The sequence below is a fragment of the Pieris rapae genome, chromosome 12, assembly GCF_905147795.1.
Source record: "Pieris rapae chromosome 12, ilPieRapa1.1, whole genome shotgun sequence".
NCBI lineage: Eukaryota > Metazoa > Arthropoda > Insecta > Lepidoptera > Pieridae > Pieris > Pieris rapae.
In genome coordinates this window covers 2,353,173-2,376,632 of record NC_059520.1, presented here as the reverse complement: position 1 = coordinate 2,376,632, position 23,460 = coordinate 2,353,173, and the positions used below count along the sequence as shown (strand labels likewise).

Sequence of the window (23,460 nt, the reverse complement as noted above, 5' to 3'; positions counted from 1 at the left end):
TGCTTGTTTATATCAGTGGATTGTAAATAGTTCTACGATTGATCTTAAAAATAAGTTATTATTGAACTTATTTTAATAAAGATTTTTCCAATAAAAGGTATTCGGTAAAAGATATTGAAAAAAATATATTATGTCAATCAAAATATTCTAGAGCATGTGACGTCTCTCCAAACTTTAGTAATTGAATAATTCATTAGCTATATTATCAATTTGAAATAAATGGTTTTAGTAATTATTAGAGTATAAAAAGCACTAAAGGACTACATAAATTGTGTATTGATTTAAATTTATACCTAAAGGAATAGTGATTTTTAGGTAAGGCAATTCAATTATTACTTAATAATAACAAATAAGTATTAAATAATTGTAGCATATTGAATGTTTTGTTTTATCAGTAACAGATTTGATAAATGCCATTTCCCATACAAAATCTAAACTCTTAAACGCTCTTGCAAGCACTATGGTTTTATTCCGTTTGTCCACCGCCGCCGTTACCAAAACGCCGACATCTCAGCCGCCGATATTTCGAGTAGTTCGGTGTGACCGCTAGAATTCGGCCTGGTTTTATTACTGGCCGATGTGCCGGCTATACAAACACGATTGTTCTTGTCCACACGTATTGTTCACACGAAAATGTAAGTGCGTGCTCCTATTTCACCATGCCTCTGGCTGATAGAGGACAAATCTTTGTTTTTAATTTATTTTATTATTATCCATTGCTTACGATGTCATGTGGACCATACTGTAATCGTTGCAGCTCCTTACAAACGTGTAAAAGAAAAAACTTAGCGATTAAAAAGACTTAGAGTTTATTGCCTGTTCTTCTCTTCCGTTCCCTTGATTTGAAAACTGGCGGTAAATGTAAAATTAAAAATATATTACATGAATAAATGTTTTTATTTGATAGTGCTTAAATAACTCTATGTATCCCTTTTTGTGCACTTTGACATTTTAACTTTCTTTTTATGTTTAGATGAAGTACGTCGTCATTTTTTGGTTAGCTGCTACCGTTGTAGCTATACCATCTACAGAAAAAGATGCCTTTATACAAATAGGCAATGATAGAGATGGTGCCGATGTTGTGGCTAGGCCAGCTACAAATCCTACAACGATCGGCTCCATTAATGAGCAATCGAATATTCATAACTTTGAGAACCAAGAAAAGGATACAGAGAATCTTAACGAAAAAGAAAACGAAGAAGAAAGATTTGAAGAACCAGTTCAGCCAAATCTGGTAAATGGAGAAAATCTATATAGCAATGCTGCAATAGAACCTGAACCAATTGTCATACCTGGCCCGGTATATGAAGATACATATGTACCATTCAGACGGCCATCCATTTTCTCGGGATTATTTTCTTTTCTTCCTTCATGGATTACGTCGTTTCCCTCTAAGTGGCCTTTCAAAAAACCGTTTTTTCACCGAGCATCTATATTATATCCAGACTATTATCCCGAGGATGAGATTGAGCAAATGATTTACTAGAATGAAACCGTAAAACCATTTTAATGGTCCAAACTCAAAATTTAACATCTGAATGTTAAAGTTTGAGAAATTTGATTATGTTAAATACAGAATGATATTAAGTTTATTGGATATTTACTTATATGTAAAACAAAATCGGAAATAAACGGGTGTATAATATACACTAGAGGAGTCAACACTAGGTTTTAAGACTAATTTTTAAGGATTGTTATTGTTGATTTTTCAATTTTTGTATCGTTCCCTTTTATTTTTAATTTTAATCAGAATAAACATTGTTTCACATTTTAAATGAATGTGCTTTTTTAGGGGGGTGGTGGCCAATTTCTTGCCGTTTTTGGACAGGGGATTTCATAAGCTTTTTCTTTTTTTAAATGATACTAATAATGGTAGGAAACAGGAAGGATCTTGGCAGTTATAATCGCTTAACACGAAAATAAGAAAGGTGCGATTTATTTCACGATGAGTTTTTTTTTTAATTTTAAACATATTTATTACATGATTTACATATTTTTCTTTTAAATTGGTTTAAATTGTTGGGTTCTCGTAGATTGGCATGTTTGACTGGTGACAACGAGTAAATTTTTTTTATGGAAGCCGGAAGAGGGCGGTGTTTTAACATGCTTAGTTTTACAAATTTAGTTCATAAAAATCACGTAACGTTATACATCGCTTAATATAAAAGTTAAAACAGATTTAGAAGTTAAAAAAGATTAAAACAAAAAGAAATAGATATTTACTACAATTTATTTATTTACTTAAGTGTAATTATTTCCCAAAACCGTCATACCAGGGAGAAAGTGTTGGGGGAGGTGGCGGGGGACGCTTATCCTTTCCTGTTGACTGACTCCCAGATATAACGTTTTCATTGTGTGCAGTAGTACTTGTCGTGCTCGTTAATGTTGTTGGTTGTGTACTCGTTCTGATATGTCTTAGCTTGTTTCGATAACGCAAACGACGTGGACTGCTTGTCGTACGATTTGACAATCCTTTTGTATTCATAGTACTTATTATTGACTGATCACTCGAAGTAACAATTATAGAACTATCAGTATTTGAGATCGTTGTGCTGTTGTTGGTCTCTACATGATTTTCCTCTAAGGTTATTGGTAACGATGACACATTTTCTACATATCTCGTGATGTTGGTAGGTTTTTGAACATCTATATGAGGATTTATTACTGTAGGAGTGATATTTCTGTTTCTATTCCATTTTCTGAATTTTGTTTTTGCACGATATTGTGTGAATGGTGAGGTTGTTGTAGTAGTACTATAAAGAACATTGTCAGAGCTTGGAACTGAGATACGTTTTTGTGTTTCTTCAATTGGATTTGAAATCCTGTGAATTCCGTGCCGACTTCTGAATTTTTGTTTTGTGTCTCTATAAGAGGTAAAACGACTTCGGGGTGTGGTGGTTTGAACTTTTGTGTTATAATGGTCTCCAAGTCGCTGAAATAATGCTGTTGTGGGTGTGGTGGTAAGATCTGTAATTGGACTGTGAGTACTAATTGTAGAAGCATCTTCTTTTTGAATAAGTATAGTTTCATTAGTGTTCAAATCTTCGATTTTTCCTGGGGTTATATTTAAAATTTTATTCTTCTTTAATTTTCGTCTTCGGAGGCGCCTTCGTGGTGACTTAACATTTTTAATTCCATCGTTGCTTATTAATTTTATATTCATTTTGGAATCGTCGGTTTGATTTGATAAATTTGACAGTAGATGACCTCTAATACCCCCAAGCCTCATTTCAGTACTAGGTTCTGAAGTTTCAGTGACGACAGGCGATAAAATAATGTCGTTTGATGCAATACTCACATTAGATTCTTTAATTGGATTGGCCGTGGATTGATCGTACAATAGAATTTTGTCTTCACTCTCTTTTAGAACCATCACACTTTCTGATGGTTCACTTGCTTCTATAACTCGACCATCGATGATCGGTGATGGTGAAGGATCAGGAACTATGATTAATTCTTCAACAAGCAGTTTTGGTACGTTGTCAACTGTATCATTCATTTCCCACTTAACGCCTCCATCAGATAATAAAAGAATTTCTATTAACGGCGATGAAGAAGCCAATGTGGTAGTTTCTAAATAATTATATTTAGTTACCATCATAGTAGGACTCTCTTGATTGGGTTCCTCGATATGTAGTAACTCTGTGTTTTCAGCATTTTTTTCTAATTGCAACCAGGGATTGTTATCAGTTTCTTCTTTATTATTAGAATCAGGAGACATCTCGTTATTTTGAGTATTTGGTCTCACATCGGTACTTAAAAGTGATTCTTGAGGTGTTACCATATCATTTAAAACAGTTATTGTAGCTTCTGTCACATTCCCCGCAGTTACGTTCACATTATTTGTATAATTTGTCTCTTGCATAAAAGGTAGTATTATGGTTTCTTCTGTGACTTGAATTAGCTCAGGTAACTTGTCCAACACGTAGTCATCATGTTTATTCTGAGCCATATCGTTTTTTATGAGATACTCCTGTGGTGTAGAATCAATTTTAATAACTGATCCATTAATAACTTGATCGGATTCACCTAACGGTATGGTACCTACACTTTCCTTTTGTATGTGAAAGATTTTCCTTCTTGCAATCGGCTTACGTACTCGGAAATAGTGTCGAACATTTTCTTTTTCTGCTGGAACTTTAGAAACGTGGTCCGTCTTTTGTTGCTTGTATCTAAAAATTATTTGTGAACTAGGATTTTGTGCAAAACCTGGTCGGTAGATAGCGTTTGAATAATCAATAGGTTTAAGGGTTGGTGCCTCCCGACCATCAAAGCCATTTTCGTTATTCAAATTCGACTCTTCACCCGTTACAATTAAAGCTATCCATGTCAGGCTCAATATGAAGATCTTCATTTTCCTGTAAAGATAAATACAGTTAACTAAACACTCTCACACACAAGTTAAAATTTAAATATCAATATTGATGAGTCTACTTACATTGAAAGCGATTTGTAATGTGAAAGACTTGAGGTAAACCAGGATCTTTTATTCAAAATACATTGGTAATTAAATAATTTAATTACTGTACATAGTTAATCACTGAGTTTTGTGCAAATTACTGTCTATTCCTGTTATTTACAATTTATTAATGAGTAACTAATCAATACATGATTTCTTATGAAAATTACTTATAAGCAATTAAGTTAATATAATGAAAGAATTGGTCATCACGCATCATCTCATTATAAATGGTATTTTTTATTATTGTAAAGTTTATTTTTCCATACATACTGTATGTTAAACACTTTGCAACAAATATTTAAAATTACCATATCAGTGTTATTGGAACAAGTCGTCATTATTTTTCTAAAACAAATATGTTGATTTAGATTATATAAAATATATTCAATGACAAATTATTCTCAATAACTTTAAATAAAACCCTTACAAAGAAAGAAGATTTAAAAACAGAAAAAAATCAGTTAAGGTACATTTTTATCTTAACGATTTCTTTGGTTGACTCATACTATCGTATTTAGCATCCATCGTATTCAAGATATTAATTTGTTTAGTTTTTATAACAATTAATTAATATTTTGTGCTCTTAATAAATAAGTAATAGCTATTAATAAATTAAAACATTATCTTATGACTAACTTAGCTATATGTAGTGGCTAAGAATTCGTTCGAAGATCGTGTTTGTCTCATTTTTATTAAATACTGATATGAGGTGGTAACTATTTATCATAATAGAAATTTCATTTTAGTTAATCGGCCTAGGATCGTAGGGTGTTGCATCATGGCCAACATATCTATTATTTTTACGAATTTGAAATCCTTGCCCCGGTGCTGTATTATAATATATTACTCGTCGAATACCAAATGGGTCGACATAACCAAAACTACCAGTTCTCTCATCCGAGTCTCGTGTTTGCTCTTCATGGTACTGTTTTGGTAGGTAATATCGGAAACCATTCCGCCTAAAGGCAACACCGTCGTATCCCGGAAATTGGGGAGTGTAGCCATCACCAATTTCTTGACCCTGCCTTTGTCTTTGTCGTCCTGCGTCAGCGTGCCTATACGAATTTGGATTAAAGACGTCATAGCGTTTGTATGGAGTGCTGTCACTGGCGTAGTATCCGTCAATTGAATTAGTGTTTGTACCGTCATAATCATAAGGACTCTGGGATGAAGTCGCTTCTTCCGATGTTATGGGAGGAACTGTTGGTCTGAAGTCATATGTTGATGAATCGATGGAGTTAGGCGATACCTCGACTCGAGGCGTTGAAGAAGGAATGTATGGTGATGGTGTAGAGGAAACCGTCACTTCTGGGTATTCTGGAGTTTCTAAGGTCGTCGATGGGGAGGGAGGAGATTTTGTGGTGGTACTAAATCTTGGTGTTCCCCGATTTGGGTGTGGTGCAGCCGGCGCCGGTGTAATATTAAATCCAGAGTCAGTTGGTGCTGTTTTGGCTATTTTCAGTGACTCCTGAAAAATTATATATAAGTTGATTTTAATGATTTCATTTACTCAGGCATAATATTTTAACTACATCATAAGGTCTTAGTGGTTATAGATGATATAAATCGTTATTATATAGCGAAGCATACAACAGGTGATTTACACCTACCTATTTATAGTCATAACACGAAAGAATTGTATACAATATCCAGGGAAGCAATAATTGTTTCGCATACGAACTTATAAAAAAAGGCCTGACGAATAATCAACGAAATGGCTTAGAAATGTGTTGCATTATTGTGGCGTTAATTTTCAAACACTATGTATTTGCTTTGCTATTTAAATATAGAAACTCGTTGAATCTGGTGCGTGTGTTTCGCCGTAGTCGATAAACAATACCATTTGCAAACCAAATTATACTCACTCCTATAGAACGGTCGCCCACATATACAGTCTTTGATTTGTATATTCTGTAACCTTGGTCGTCAGCTATGTAATCTTGTAACCGAAGGTAGCCATCGGCGCCAACCCAGCCAGTTGTTCCTGAAATCACATTTATACATTTTAAGCTATAGTAATCAAATTCTATGAAAACAAAATAGATGTACCATAACTAATAAGTAACTGCGTGCTCCTATTTCACCATGCCTCCTGCTGATAGAGGACAAATATTTATTTTATTATTCTTGATTATTCAAGATGTCATATGGAATATGGTATAATGTTTGCAGCACCTTACAAACGTTGTGTAAAAAAAAACTTGGTGTTTAAAAAGAGTGGCGGAGAGTTTATTGCCAGTTCTTCTCTTCCGTTCTATGCCCTTGATTTGAGAACTGGCAGTAAATGTAAAATTAGAAGCATTCAATGTATATTTCTTTTTTATGTTACCTTAATGAATAAATGATCTAAAAAAGTAGATACCATAGATAGTGATTTTACAAAAGGCAGAAACGTATTGTTGACATCCATCATTGAACTAATTGACAATCGTGGCTCAAAAAATAGTGACAGGCGCTACCATAGCTGTTTTAAATTTTAATTGTGTGACACAATAATAAATACAAACTATATGATAAAACAAAATATGCGTTTATTTAAGGGATAATTATTATTGGGTAGTGTTATAAAACTAATACAGTGAAAACTCTATATAACGACACTCAAGAAACAGTGCATTTAGACGTTAAAAAGAGTTGGCTTAAAATGGAAAAAATCTGTATTTAAGAACATTTATTTCAGAAAAAATTTATTTCAGACTAGCGTTAGTAAATACATAAAAAATATTCTTAGAACGCTATTCTATATAGTCTATTATTTTCCTGCACCAGTTAATATTGTGTATCTTCTAACGAGTAAGTCCTTTAAAGGAAAAATAGGATAGGTATAATTTATGTTCCCATTATTTTAAAATTATGTTATGTATGTATGGCATAAAAAAGGTTGGAAAACACTCAAAGAAATAGGTCATCACAAGTAACAATAAAATAAAAAAATCACTTACCTACAACAGAGCCATCTTTTAACCTCCTCTCTTTCCTATATTGGCCATTGTGCGTTTGATACAGGAAATATCTCTCGTCATCTTCGTCTGTTTGAATATGGAACTGATCGGGATATTGTTGCGCACTCGCGCATCCGTCCAATGCAGCTAGTGCACTGTAAGCTAACATCTGAAATAATATTAATGTACATTTAGTCGTCTCTGAATAGGTTTAATTGTGGCTTTAGCATAAATATGTAAATCTAGTTTTAGTTAGTCTATCTATTCTTAATGCTAGATTAAAATTTTATATATATACTAACTAGCAGACTCGGCCAAGCGTTGCTGTGGCTAATGTTTTTGTTATATTACATAGTAGTAAACTATTCAAACGGTAGGATATGTATGTGAAAGGTTTATACTTTCAACACAGCAACATCTGTTAGAATTGTATTAAATAATAAACAGATATTTGCAATAAAATAATATTGCGGGTATAAATTGACATGTAAGCTATCCTATCTTTTAAGTTAGATCAAACTGCACACGGTGTGCAAATTTGATTGATATCGGTTCGGTAGTTTAGGAGTCCATCGCGGACAAACGACGTGACACTAGATTTATATATATTAAGATATTAAACAATATCTTCTGAACCAGTCCTATGTGAATCGAAAAGTATTGAGTAGTAGTTTTAAGTATAAAATTATAAGGGTAGTAAAAAAATATTCTTTTGTTTAATATGTCAAATGGCTACTAGCTGCCCACGACACTGGGAATCGAAAAGAAAAAGATTAAGTTTTTTATATATAATCCTTATGAGGGCTCCGGGAGCGTATTTCGAACTAAACTAAAGCACGAACAGGCATAGTTGAAACCTTATTCTTAAGCTGTTAACCACTGACATTAATCGAATGGTTCGGTTCGGCTCCACACTTTGATGCTCATTAGGTCCGTTGTTCGTATGACGTATATCAATACTTCAGGTAACTATTGAAAAGTACGTGCTTTATACATTCGAAAACCAGATAAGTAATAGAGATACGGATTTAATGTGAATTGATTTTTTTATGAGTAATCTTACAGCTACATAAATCTTATTATAAAAGAAATCACTTAAACAATTCATAAAGCCAAAACAGATTATTTATTTATTTACTAACACTTCGTTGCATTACATAAAAGGAAAAAAAAATATTAAACATAATTTAATGAAAAGCAAGTTGCAGCCTTATCGCTTTCGAGCGATTTCTTCCAGACAACCACTCATTATTAAATAAAATATGCGAAGTAGATAAAACGAATAATACATAAATAAAAACTGGAATGTAACATTAATTAATCATATTTAGACGTATCTTAAAATTCTCAATACGTTAGCTGTAAGTTGGCACGATGCTGGTGTTTCGATAGTACGTCGATCTGACGTCAATCTTAAAGCACAAGGGAATACTAACAAGCCCATGAAGATAAGCTTCATTGTAACTGAAATGGGTGGTGAGAATGTGAAACAAAAGACGCAAGACGTAGTGATCGATTGTGGTTCGATAAAATGACATCAATGTCGCCTTTTTACATTGCTATGAAATGAAATTTGATATATTAACACAAAAGAAAAAAATAAATATGTATTCCATGAGTGAAATTTAAAGTGTGTCTCAAAATTGTCTTTTGCTCCATTATCACCAAATGGCGATGATTGGGCAACTTCTAATTCCTTTATTAACAGATAATTAAGTTTATAAACCAAAATATATTTTTTACTAATGCGTAACCTTTTGCGTGTAAGGTTATTCTTCCTATCATCTAGTACATCACGTTTGATGATATATGTTTTGTAAAAAGAGATTTTCAAAACCCAGACTATGTTGTCGTCGGTGGTATTGAAAAACTTACGTATATCTTACAGTAAATTCCAGAAAGATGCTTCTTTACATGTTTTTGAACATTATGTCTAAAAATTGTATCGGTTACTTTTATTCCCATAGCTTGTTCAATGTCATACCAGCCGTATCCATTTATTGGACAATCAGGCAAGATATGTAACACCGTTGCTTCAGCTATATATGTACGCTTTGTCTTACTAAGTTTTGGTTTTAGAGATGAGAGAGAGAGACTATATTACGAAACTATAGTCAAAGTCAAAGTCAAAATTAATTTATTTATATAGGTAACATAAAAAATAACAATACACTTATGAATGTAAAAAAAAAAAAATATTAAATCAATTTTATTTTACATTTACTGCCAGTTCTCAAATCAAGGGCGTAGAACGGAATAGAAGAACTGGCAATAAATATTACGTAGTCTCTAAAATTTTATTATACAATTTATAGATGTAATTATTATATTATGTGGTGACGGTCTCTCGCTACAAAATATATCCATATGCCATATTTTATTTGGCTCCGAAGGCAGTTTCAATGCCTTGTTTAATTTGCAATGTTTCCAATTAATCACCGGCTCAGGCGTGGGTTCACGCCGGTTGTAGGTAGGTATTTAACCTAAATGTGTCAAGGGACCAATCTGTAGTGCAAGTTGTAGGTTTAGGTACACTGCAGTATAAATATCTTAGGCGTTCGTGATGAGGCCGATTCTCTTAACAAAACCGGACCGATGATATACTACATATCATCGCAATGCCCGGATTCAAAAATCAAAAATCATTTATTCATGTTGGTAACACAATGTACACTTATGAACATCAAAAAAGGAATATACATGGATTGCTGATATTTTTACATTTATTGCCAGTTCTCAAATCATCGGCGTAGAAAGGAAGAGAAGAACTGGCAATATATTTTCAAATTTCATTTTGCTTTATCGAGTTTGGTATTAAAAATCTCTATTACTAATTAATGTTTCGTTGGAGAATTTAATGTATATACTAAAGGTGAAATATGAATGTATTTATTTATTTTTTAAAGTACACTACACCATAATATAAACAGTGTAAAGTTATAGTATAAGTAATATTTACACACAAATATGGCGAACAAAAATTATACAACGAATAATATCCAACTATAAATGTTAGTTGTCACAAGTCCTTTCCCATTAAAAATTATTAATCACCTATTAGTTATTAACAATGCGGCTTGGGTAGCTGATAGGCGCTAAACAAAGCGGCTTTTAAAATTGATCAGCCGTTTTTTCGTGCTTATTATGAATCACTTAAAAATTATATTGATACAACATACAAGCACGATAGCCATTTTTAACTTCTTTTATGCCATATGTGTTTAATTTAAAATGCTATGAGACACGAAAGTAAATTTGTCAAAAAAATAATTTAATAGGGTGCTGTGTGGTGCTTTCCTCGCGCAACGAATAGGTATCGTGATGCAACATATCGTATGGCAGCGTTAGAAAGAGCCAAAAGTTTTAAAAATCGTTTCAATTTTCTTTTCAGTGATAATTAATTATTATTGCTATGTAGTTTAAGATAATTTTAAATACTGTATATTTTGTTATTTATATAATAAAGCTAAAGTAAATATTATAACAATAATAAGCGTTAAAAGTGATATAGAAACAATAATACAGACCATGACGTACATACTGGTTTTACAATTGGGTCTAATCATCGCATATTTAAACTTGCTTAGTTCTCAAAAATGGATTTTACGTGTTTTTGTCAATTTAAGAGTTTTTTGCGTGGTAATATTCGTGATGTGCAGAGTCCGTGAAATCGGGTAATCGTCGTTAAACAATGGATTTACTTAAAGCAGGAATGTAATTGAACAATAGTTAGTAAAAAGATGTTCAAGGATGCATTAGCTAATTAATTTTGAAGACACGGAAATATAATTAAGTATTATAATTATGGACTCATTACAATATCAAAATCATTTGTGTCTTTCCTCAAAGAATAACACAGAAACACTTCAAACAGAAGGTTCCCATGAACCTTAGAGGAAAGCAATAACATTCAACTAAATTTTTATTAAAAATACCACTGACATCGGTTCAGGGTGTTATCGATTTTACTTATTGCGTTATCTTGCTGTAATGTACCCAAAACGGATAAATATCAATATATTTAAAGCCTGTTTAATTTGAACTTAGACAAATAAAATAATGCATGTTAACACCACTAGATGGAGTCACTCGTTTCATAAGTTGTTTTAATATTATTTATTTATATTACATACACTCAAGCTACGCTCGCCAACATGAGCTGAGCTGTCAAGGCGCTTCAGGGTATCAGCAAGGTTGCATTCATAATAAAAGTATATACATACTAGCGGATCCGACAGACGTTGTCCTGTCTACACGTCATTAATTTCAAAATTTCAATTTTTAATAAGCCATTTTGATGAAAATTATTATTCAAATGTTATGACAATATCTAACGATCCAGCACATGGTCACACACGATATAACACAATGATAACAAAACTTTTTTTAAATTTCGGGACAGACTAAAATTAAAATCCGAATATTATTTAAAATTTGACACTGCGATGGTAGCGCCGTCTGTCGGATCCAATGTAAAACATTCCAAAATCAACAACAACTAATAAATTGAAAATTAATTAAAAAAACATTGTCCAGCGGACAAAATTGTGAATCTAAACCATTCCCAGATCCCCTTGAACACACACAAAAAATTTCGTCTAAATCGGTCCAGTCGTTTAGGAGGAGTTCAGTCACATACACACGCACACAAGAAATATATATATTAAGATATAGTTATCATATTATTTATGTTAAGTATAGATTAAGTTAATAACAGCCTTCACCGGTAAGGGTGGTTTAACTCCGTGCTTCGGTCAAGCTGAGGTCCGAGTCTCAAAGATGATGCCCATTCGCTAGGCGTGAGAAAAACTCATTGGCAGTGCTGAGTTGTCATAGGTCAGACCAACGGCGATATTAAATTTAAAAACATTTGTTTTATTATTAGTCAAGATTTTGCTTAGTACACCTACATTATATAACATAAATTTGCATTATTAACAATGCGAATTTATGTAGTTATTTAACACATACACACATACGTACATAATAAAAAAAAAGTTTTTGATCTGCGGATCCGATACTCAATTTTTAAGATCAATGGAAATTACGAAGAAATGTGACTGTATTTTATTATTTGTTTGTTAAACCGTAAACGATGGATCAAGCGTGTCGTGTTGTCTTTTGCATTTTAACGTCATTATTATTAGCTTCATATACGAGGAACTAGGATTGAAGGTAAAAGGAGAAACTGTCTGAATAACAAAGAGATAAGTCTATCGAGACCTCGGTACGTGAACTGGAAACTGAATAGGAAAATTGATTTATCTATCACACTGATGAGGAACTTCGTCAATATTCTATGTTCTTATTTATGTATTCACACTTCAATTAAAAACACAATACATACAAATTTTAAGGGATGCAACGCGCGGCTTTATCGCTAACAAGCGATCTCTTCAACCTTCTTCAACAAGGCAACCCTACTAAGAGAAAATGAAAAAAAGAAAAATTTATGAGTACAGTGCAAGAAGTGTAAATGTTTTATAAAAAATATAGAACCTTAATCTTAAGTTATTCAGAACGAAATATTAATCTGACTATATTATAAACTGATTTTTAATAATTATAACTTTACAATAATACATAGCTTCAATCCGGTAAAAAAGTGTTATCTTTAAATGCGTAAAAGCTATGTTAATAAAAGACAATACTATATTTGAAATTTTCATAACATACATAATAAATATAAAATATTATAAAAAAACCTTATTGTACACAGTGCAAGTTTGGTCAGTTGATCGTAAGTGAAAAAGTCCTATCAACGTACATCACATCTGTAGGCGTTTGCTTCAGGGATCTCACTTACCCAAAAAGGGAGCATGACAACATCATTGATGTCACTACAATGTTAAAGAAACCGATGGAATTCTAATAAACTTCCTAGAACTTGTACTGAATACGAAAGATAAATAGTGATTCACGAGATGACGCCTGCTCTAATAACTAAAAAACATACATTTGAACCGTGCAAATATTTTAATTAAGTTCTTCAAATTTTTGACGATGACCTTCATTGCTCACGGAACACGGATTTTTGAAGTTTTATTGTCTTGAAATTTATTGATAAACATAATTAAAATATATTATTATCATAAACTTAATTGAATCTGCCCGTTTACAAAGAAGCTAAGAAAAGATCATTTAAAGAAATAATTACTTTTTACAGCTTCATAATTGGTTTTTAATATTCTCAAAAGACTGTGTTGGTTGGTAGTCAGGAGACTCAAACATGAGTTTATATGTTCAAGCTAGCATTAAACACTAATGAATTTATCTATCTATCATAGTTATTACCTAGATTATCAAGTATACAATGACTCCGATATGCGGGCGTCGATTTGTTTGAATAATTTCTTTGAACTTAGTCTGTATTGCGTTTATTCCTATAATTTGTTCAGTGATATACCTATTCTGTGTTGTAGAAGGCTCTTTGTCTAACTCCAAACCTATAAAGATACGATAAGAAACCTCTGCAACGTTGATGGAAAGCATTTTAAAAGCTAAAATATCGTAAAAAAATAAAAATTGTCGGTGTGTGCCACACATACAATGCACAGAAGCGATAAGAACTTGAAAAACAGAAGGTGATCGCGTGGCCACTCACCAACCAGATGGACAGATCAATTGAGAGACTCATCGTCCTCGAAACAGAAAACTGTCATAAGTCTTCTCTTCTAGCGCTTCCGCTAGTCCTATGGAAACAGATAGTCCGCTCCAGATGCTTCCTTGTTGACGACGATGCTCAGAGCTGCCGATCACAGAGAGAGTCAGGCACAGAACAACTTACTAAAACCCCTCCTATATTTGCTGTTTAAGATTAATTGGGTTATCAGGAAGTGATGTAAGGATTATAACAATTATGAAACTTACATCCCATTAAGGTATCAGATGAATTAATTTATGTGTACACATGCTTCAATTAAATGAATCATCGGTAATGTATGCGTCCATTTTGTTTACAGGTTCCATAATCAAGCTTACGTAATTTAGCTAATTAAAATCAAGTTATGTATATTTTGTAAGTGAAAACGTGAATTTCCCTATGATCTAAGTTGCCATGGTGGAAGACTGTCTGGTCTCCGAAAAGTTGTCAAGTCGACGGCTATTTGTAAAAAATTGTATGTCCATATTTTGTCTAACAAAAACTGAATGAAATGAATGGAAACATTTAGAAGCGGTTTATTTTAAATGTCTTGTTTATTACAGTGAAATCTCTATTACTCGAACCTCGTTTAGTTGAAATCCTCAGTAAGTCGAAAAAAATTGGCATTTCTTTCCACTGAATATGAATGTACGATACAGATAATATAAGAATTGACTTTGACTAATAATGTAAAATATAAAATTACTTAAAACAAATTTGCGCGCCATTGTGTTTGGCAGAATTTGCGAACGATTGTACCACCATATTTTTGTACCATATTCTTGCAATAAATAAATTATTATTATAATGAACCTTTAAATACGCGGTATCTCGAATTATTTGACTTTGTAACTCGAACAAAATGTTATTTCCCTACGAAGTATTGATATAACATATTTATACTTAAACTCAATTATCAAAACGGAGACTCCAAAATTCGTAGTTAATAAAAAATAATGACGTCTTACTTGGAATTCTCCGAAATAATAGCAATAAAATCCAAAATGAATGTTCGGGTTGGAGGCTTCTAATCTATTGTTTTTGTCTTGCATATGTGGAACAAATGAATAAATTTATACATTTTGATTAGTTTTACCGTTTACTTGATTTATATGTAATACGTTTTAATATGTAAAAAATATATGCTTTCCCAATAAAAAAATATTATTTAATACTCCTTTTAATAATATTTTTTAATTATTAAATTTTAAGGTTAGTTATTAGGTATATTTTTATGTATTATGTTATTTGTTTTGAATAAATTAAGTTTAATTTAAGTTGAAACATAAGTTAGATTGTTTAGGTTATAATATTTAACCATACATATGTGTTTACAATTATATACGAGTATAAAATGACATTTTCCTAAAAGTTGGAGTGATCAGCACAGAGTTTAGGATCATAGGTAACATAAAACACTATTCGGGATGACGTAAGAGAAAAAAAATTGGCAAAAAGTAAATATTTGTAACAACAGGAATGAAAAAACAGTCACATGGTGTGCATTTTCTGGAATAACAAAAAAAAATATCCATAACTTCAAAAATACATGACTTATTTTTTTTTTCAATTTTTCTGATAACTGGTGTGGCATTACCTATGAGAAAGTTTCGTCTTGACGTCGACTTTTGGGACACCCTGTATAAATATTTTTAACTACAATTATAAAAAAAGATATGCTGCGAAACTTAAGTTGACTTGTTAATCAAATTCATCTGGACAAATTAAATAATACACATAGAAATCGTACCTCCGTTTTTGTTAAATCCAAAAACTCGTTAAGTCGATTTTTTTGCTTATCCCCATTTCACTGTCAATTATAAACCTGAAACGTTTACATATTAATTTTCAAAAAAGGCAAAATTTCTAATGTATGACAAATGTTGTTTCATTAGTTTTCCATATTAGGTGAGGTTTTAAGGTGTACCTTACACATAACTGGAAACACATACTGAATCACTAACACGATGATTGCGGATAGCCATAAATGGTTATGAATTAGGTTCAGCCAATCTGTCTTTGTATGCGTAAAGCGGTTGTGTCATGGGAGGCCAATCAAGATTAAAGTATACAAATATAGTCTTCCGCGCGGCGGCTCCCACTTTTTTTAATTATATGAATTCGTATTCATGTTCGTAGTAATTGTAACAAGTGCTTAAGGTTGCAGTTTCATTGGACCGTGTCCATGTGGGCGACGCCTTCGCACTGTGTGGGCTTAGGGAGCGCAAATCCGCATTGCATACTATAACCTTGAATTATTCTGTTTATCTATGGTATAAAACTTTTAGTATCGACTGTAAGCTTTGTAACTGTACCTAAACGAAACACGATCGATGCTAAAAGAAAACTCCATCTCTCGTTTAATGTTTATTCATTAGTGCGTTCTATACAGATTGTATAGAATAATAGTGCAAGCATATGATTACTAATATTATTACAGGTGACAAAAGTCTTGTAAAGTTTTAAGACCTAACCAAACACCTAAACAAATCCTTTATCTATAAATTGTAATGTAAATTTACAAAAGTAAATCAGAAGAAAAGAACTTGGAAAAACTGATCGTGATTGGTAACACAGAAGGTATAAGATCATGTGGTCAGGTAGAACCAGTAGGATCAATGGTAAGACTTTTCCTCCTCCAAACTGCAATAAGATAGGCGCTGGACAGAAACCAGTGGAAACAGATAGTTCCTGCTGATCACGACGTTCAGACATCAGCTTCCAACTTCAGATAGAGAATACATGCGTAAGTACAATAATTGCTAAATGTTTTATCTGTATGACACGGCCTAAATGTAAAAAATATGAAGAAATAAAACGAGTTCTTAAATGTTTGCCGTAACAAACTAGCTCTCTTGAATCATTTTATACAGAAATTTATTTTAAAATACTATAAGAATTTTTATTACTGAGCAATTCAAGAAATCATAAGCAATTTGAATTGTTTAAGCCTATTTAACAAGTACATAATTTAATAATAATAATTAAACGATTAAATACTTTCTTCTTTTTTTTTAATTAGTACATGGAGAGTTAGGTAATACTAAACAAATTAAATTAGTTAACCTAGTGGCTTCAGCGTGGTTCATCCCTGAGGTCGCAGGTTCAGTCTCCAACTGAGAACCAACTTTAAGTCTATGTGCGCATTTAATTAAGTTAGTAAGTAAGTAAGGAAAACATTGTGAAGACCGGTCCGAAAAATGACCACGGCGTGTCAGGCACAGGAAGCTGATCACCTACCTGCCTATTAGATTTAGAAGCGATAATGCTAATAACTGAGGTCTAGACCTATACAGGTTGTAACGCCACTGGTTTGAATAGTTTATATAATACATTTAAATGATGTAAGTAATATGTAATGTAATCCCTGATTACAAACTTATTTATAAAAGAAACACTTTTATGAATTTCCAGTTCATCTGAAGATTAGTTACGTCGTTGAGTATGTCTGGAATAGAACTAAGGTAGTTCTGAGTCAGAATAAGGAACATACATCTCCCATTTATCCTCCTAATTATTCTTTAGTCGCACAATCTGGAGTTTAAAATCAAAAAAGGTTCGCTAGAAATTCCAGTAGATGTACCTTAAATACCTGCGACGTTCCAGTTTCAATAGTGAATGTTACCATATAAGGAAATCTATTCAACTGTTCTTAAGAAATATCTAACGACATTTCCCTTCGTATTCAAAGTAGACAGTGGTATTCCACATTCACAAGCTAAATCTAACTGTAAATGGCCGTGGTTAGATCGTACTGCACAAAATCTATGGGTATTTTCCTCACTGATATAATTGTATACAATTATTTCTCATATAACGTTCAAGCATATTGATGTTGCGGTATGCCTCAGATTGTTCGTAATTACTGGACCGATTACCAAGTTTTATATCCTATTTATGTTTTTAAACTATAGCTTTATTTTTTATTGTAGACTAGCTGCCCCTGCGAACTTGGTTTCTCAATGCCTACCTTTTTTGTTCATATAAACATCGAAAATTTTGGTATGCTGCCCTCTGAGGTTTATATAGAGAACAGCCAGAGACTGTTCAAGTATAAGTTTTTAACTAACATAGAAAAATAGGGGTATAGGGTAGATGAAAATTAAAGTATTTGTATTTGTGTACGCTGTATCATAAAAAAATAAAAACAAAAAATTTGGGCCAAAAATAATGTATCACCTAGCGGTTTGAGAGATAGATAGTGCCCGATTCTTACTGAATACGCATAAAAAAAATATAAGAATCGGTCCAGCGGTTTCGGAGAAGTATAGGAACGAACACGTGTGACAGAATTTTATATATATATATATAGAGATACTTAATAAATATTTCACATATCCAATATTCATCTAAGATATGTTCAACACGTTTTAACTATCCTTATCAACTTCACATTTCGGTTATGCAAAATTATTTCGGGACTTTTTTGATGTTTTCGTATGTACCAGCCCATTTGTGGCGTCTACTGTGAGCATCGTCCTCGGTGCTCATTTCACCTCGTTTTAACTTAGTTAACCACATCTGAACGGTTGATTTTCCTGACGCAGATTCCGAATAATGCTCATCAAGCCAAGGCTTATCTTCATAGTATTTGTTTCGTACAAAGAAATGCTTTATTAAATAAGGAAAGTGGGAGATTTTGACACTTCCCTGTTTCTTCTCGGGTACAGATCTAGCTGAACACATGCCTGATCGGCTGGTATATGGGGTTGTAAGAATTTAAAAGAAAAATAAAAAATACTAGTAGTGCCATCTGTGTTAGCCTACGAACTTCTCAGCATATATTGTAACTACATCAAATTAAATAATTATATCAAAATTAGTTAATTAAAATAATTTTAAAATTATAATGCACGTTCTTTGAATACCTAATCACGTATTAAGATGAACGATAAGAACAAGTAATGGTTTCATTCCGCACTTCCCCGGAAACAAGGAAAGTGATGCGCAAGCGCAATACAATGTGCGGTTCTCACGCGAAAGCAGTTGACGTAATTGCACGTCAACGCATTGTAACCTTGTCGAGTTGTCACGCGATTACCATTTGAGAAACATAAAGATTTATATTGTTTAATCTGTCTTAAACATTCTTCAAACCTTTAAAACCGAATATACTGTGCAAAGTAAGGTCAACACCAAATTTTAATTAATGTAAATATATAGTATAAGATAATCTGTGATAGTGTATATAATAGAAACTGTAGATTGTCTTAGATGCAAGGGGAATAGTGCAGTAAGCTTTTAAGTAAATATTACATGGTAACATTTAGCAAAAAGTTGAATTCTCTTAAACGTCTAAAATGTATTTTAACATACAGAATGAATCTCGTCTTAGACAAGTAACAAATGTAGATAATATTAAAGTTTACTAGTATAACATATTATATTATTATTACAACATTTATAGGTTGAAATATAGAAACCGATATTTATATAAGCTTTTGTTAATTAATTATAAACATGAAAAGAAAGAACCACTTCTCACATATGGAATGCAAGTCCAGTTATTCAAGAATAACATAAATTATTATACTTGAAAACATTATAGAAAACTAGATTTAGTTCATTTAGAAATACTAAATCATATGACCTAATCGTTCCAGTTTGCTAATTTGTCATTAAATCAAAGTTACCAAGTTGTAATTTCGAATACTGGTTGGCATATAAAATACTTGTAATAATTAAATCATTTAACGCATTGTAAATTGAGATATATTGAAGTCGAGTGAAATAAACGTTTCGAATCGACAAGACATAACCACAATATTCGTTATGTATTTTAGATTTAAAATGGTGAGTAATGAAAAAGGATTAACATAATATACATATGTTGCTTGTCAAATATTTAGGCATGCATTCCGAATGTAAGATGTGTAAACTAAAGATAGTAGTACCCTTAATATTTATTTTTGTAATAATATAAAAAAAATCCAGTCCAACATTAAATTTGTTTCTTTTGCAACTCGGGCCTTGTGGTTCAAAAGAGCTAGTGCTTTTCTTGCTCAACCGATCATCAATTCAAAAGTATCGCAAAACAGCGAGAACATGCTGTCAGCAACTAGATACACTGATATAGGGACCAAATGTTTAAAGTTTGTTTTAATTTTATATTTATCAACTTTTAATGGATATACATAATTCTTAGTGACATAATTGTAGTTAATTCTATTATACCTAAAACCTAACCTTAAAGTTTAATAATTAAAATATAAAAAGGAGTACCTTTAGGCAAGGTTCCGAAGATACTGGCAGCGTTCCCCCTTTGAATAGCTAATTATGGTTAGCTTAGGAATGTTGTAAATACTATATATTTTTATAATCATTTCATTTAATTTGTAACAACATTAACTGTTATTAATAGGCGGTACGAAGTTCGGTGGGTCACCCATATATTTATATTTCATAGTACTCTAATATCTTCGTTTGCCACTTTTATATAAGATGTTAAAGATAGGCGGTGACAGACAAATAAAATCAATTATCTTTTTTATCACGTTAAGATCCTGTCAGCGAGTTATTCAACATGTCCGATCGGAAGTCAAATAAACACATGTATTGTTACACAATGTTATTGCAACAGATACACTTTGGCATGTGCCGAATGCACTTTCTAATTCAATATTCACTTACATGATTAAATAAGTGTACAATAAATACGTGCACTTAATGAAGGCATGTCAAGTCATAGTAATTGTAAGTCACTGACTTAAGGCTTTGGTTATTTGTCGAGGATGTTAGATGTTATGAGGAAAACTCATATCAAGAACATAATCGGCGGCATCAGGCATATTCTGACACAGGGAATATGTATTGTAAGTTTAATAAAAATCTGTTCCGTTGGTTTAAAGACATGGATGTTCGCCTCTACAGAGGAATTATACTACATATATATAAGTCGATAATATTGACGATTATTTGAGGTTGTTTTATTTTTTGTGAATTATTTTAATTATTATTATGAGATATGAAGTATTGTGATTAGTTATAGCGTGCGTACTTTATAGCGTGCTTTAATGAGTCGATAAATCCTTCTTTATGGAGGGATAGAGTCGTTACCATCAGACTACAATTTGCCGTTTACGGTAAAAATATTTTATTTATACAAAGTTCGCACAACCTATCCGCGCCTCGTACGAATTACCTCGTACGCTTAGTGTGACCCGTGTCACACTAAGCACTATTACTGGACGGTAATAAAACAAATGACTATCGTCGAAAACATTTCCCGATCAAACAAAACACAATCTTAAAAACCTCTTTGAGTGTAAGTAGAAAAAAGTTGTCTATGTAAGTTTCTATTAGACACGTCTACGGTTTCTACTTATGTTCTGTACATCTGGTCGTCCTACAACTTTCCATATTTACGAGAGCAGGATGCGTAACGTAGGTTCATAAACCGATGGTTATTTGTAATATGTGAAATCACATCCTATGTACTAACATGGACCCTTAAAAGGATATAAGTTGCGATGACTTTCACCCACGCTATACCAATGAGGTCAACGTTTCAACGCTTTACGTAAATCAATTCGTGACCTGCTTAGTATATGCCTTAAGGACTTGGCGGATGAAATTTTCACTTTTGACACGCATTATATCATATCACATACTATTTTTTAATACGTTTCGATGTATTCGATATACCCACATAAAAATAAAAAATTAAATACGTTTATTTTGGAACATAAGATAGACAGCTATCACTTATTCCACGTCATTAAATTTGAACCTGTAGGCCAATATCCCTACTCAACGGTAAAGAAGACAGAGGGTGTAGGCCGAGAGAAAAGGCGGCGTAAAAAACACTCGGTACTCTTTTAAAAAAGCAAATCATCAAATAACAAATAAACAAACAAATATATCAAATTTATTAGAAGTAGCCTGCCCAGCACTAGTCCCAGGCCCCTTTCATCAACTAGACAATTGTCTAACTAAGCAATAAGTTTAACTGATGACTATCTCTATTCAGTCGGTAGCTCACATCTGAACGTTATGGTCAAGAAAAAAAATCTTGAGCGGACAATCTGTTTCCACCAGTTTCTGCCCAACGTCTCTCTAATGAGGGTATACTTTTGAGGACGATAAGCCTTTCACTTGAACGGTCCATCTTTTGCCTTCTGTTTTGCCAACCACCATCAGTTGTGTTGCTGCGCTTCGGTCTTTATATTGACAGGTGTATTTTATTGTGGCAAAATTCAGTAAAAAATAATTTTCTATATTTAAGGACAAGAAAGGTTGTTTTATGAGTTAAATAAAATCGCGCGTAAAATACTCAACCAAATCAGTAACTTCCCACAGTTTTACCTGGAACACGGCCTGTAGTAACATGTTATGAATATCATGAATTCTTCTGTATAATGAATTCATGACATCATTACCTAATACTCTCATTGAACTACTAATACTAATATTGGTGTTTAATCTCATGAAGGAAACCCATACAAAATTGTGAGTGATATATTTGTAAGAGTAACGTGTATTGGGTACACGCGATGTATTAGTTTCGTTACAATTTGTCATGCTTACGAAAAAATAACGAAATCAGTTTTTGACTCCAACAAGTTGAATAAAAACGAACGTTCTTATTTTAAAATTTACAAATTCCCAACTATATTGAAAAGGTTTATATACAGTAAGTTTCTTATGACTTCAAAGTCAACAACTGATCCAACAAATTGATTTTACAGAAACTTGAAAAACTAACGTTCTAATTTTAAAATTTACAAATACACAACTGTGTTAGAAAGGTTAACATACAGTAAGTTTTCGTATCACTTTTCGCAGATATGGTTTTACCTAGTAGTGTTACCTCAACGGGTACCTTAGTGTCAATTCGTACCTTGGACTTTCGAAAACAAATGCACTCTTCTTTCAATTTACGCAGAACATGCCAGACCCAAAAGTCATGGCTTATTGAAGCATTGTTCAAAGATATCAACTTTAGGCAAACATCCGAATTTCCGAAGGAAATTTATCAATGAATTTTGTAGAATTTTTGAGAAGTATTGAGAACATTTAATATTCTCACACAGACTTTTGAATTACGGGTCATCATAATTACATTTAATAGGTTATTGTATGATAATTGCATACAGTGAGACATTTGGTCGAATGATAACAATTCATAATCATTTTTGAACTTGACCTTTCAGAGCCTATGTTGAATATTTATTTCTTTCACTTCGATGCGGTTAGCCATAAAATCATTTTTTTTAACATGTAACAATAAAAATGAGAAATTTTAACACGATACTCACCCGATTTTTTGGGCCATAGGCAATTCAATTTGACTTAATCTGAATTTGTGTAATAAAAAGTTTATTATGGTTATAAAATTCTAAATCATAATTATATCATCGCTTATTCATTAGCCATGTTATTCATATGTTTCTAGTATAAATAGCTTATCCCAA

At 32.4% G+C, this 23,460-nt stretch overlaps 2 protein-coding genes across 2 annotated transcripts in view; one reads left to right on the top strand and one right to left on the bottom strand.

Annotated features, from left to right (window-relative positions):
- Positions 1-204: 204 nt before the first annotated feature.
- On the top strand, positions 205-1,775 carry LOC123689594. Its single transcript, XM_045630526.1, has 2 exons — positions 205-315; positions 974-1,775. Exon 2 carries the CDS (start codon positions 974-976, stop codon positions 1,484-1,486), a length of 513 nt encoding a protein of 170 aa, XP_045486482.1. The 5' UTR covers positions 205-315; the 3' UTR covers positions 1,487-1,775.
- Positions 1,776-4,500: 2,725 nt separating this feature from the next.
- LOC110994694 overlaps positions 4,501-23,460 on the bottom strand; it is a 37,157-nt gene continuing 18,197 nt past the window's right edge. Inside the window, exons 3-5 of the mRNA XM_022261491.2 lie at positions 7,405-7,573; positions 6,328-6,446; positions 4,501-5,930 (exon numbers count right to left, since the gene is read on the bottom strand). Of these exons, the coding sequence (XP_022117183.2) occupies positions 5,205-5,930; positions 6,328-6,446; positions 7,405-7,573 (1,014 nt within the window). The 3' untranslated portion in view covers positions 4,501-5,204. The remainder of the gene's footprint in view (positions 5,931-6,327; positions 6,447-7,404; positions 7,574-23,460) is intronic.

Bases quoted from the DNA above. Each gene is read 5' to 3' on its own strand.
- LOC123689594 (XM_045630526.1), top strand. From the start codon at position 974: ATGAAGTACGTCGTCATTTTTTGGTTAGCTGCTACCGTTGTAGCTATA.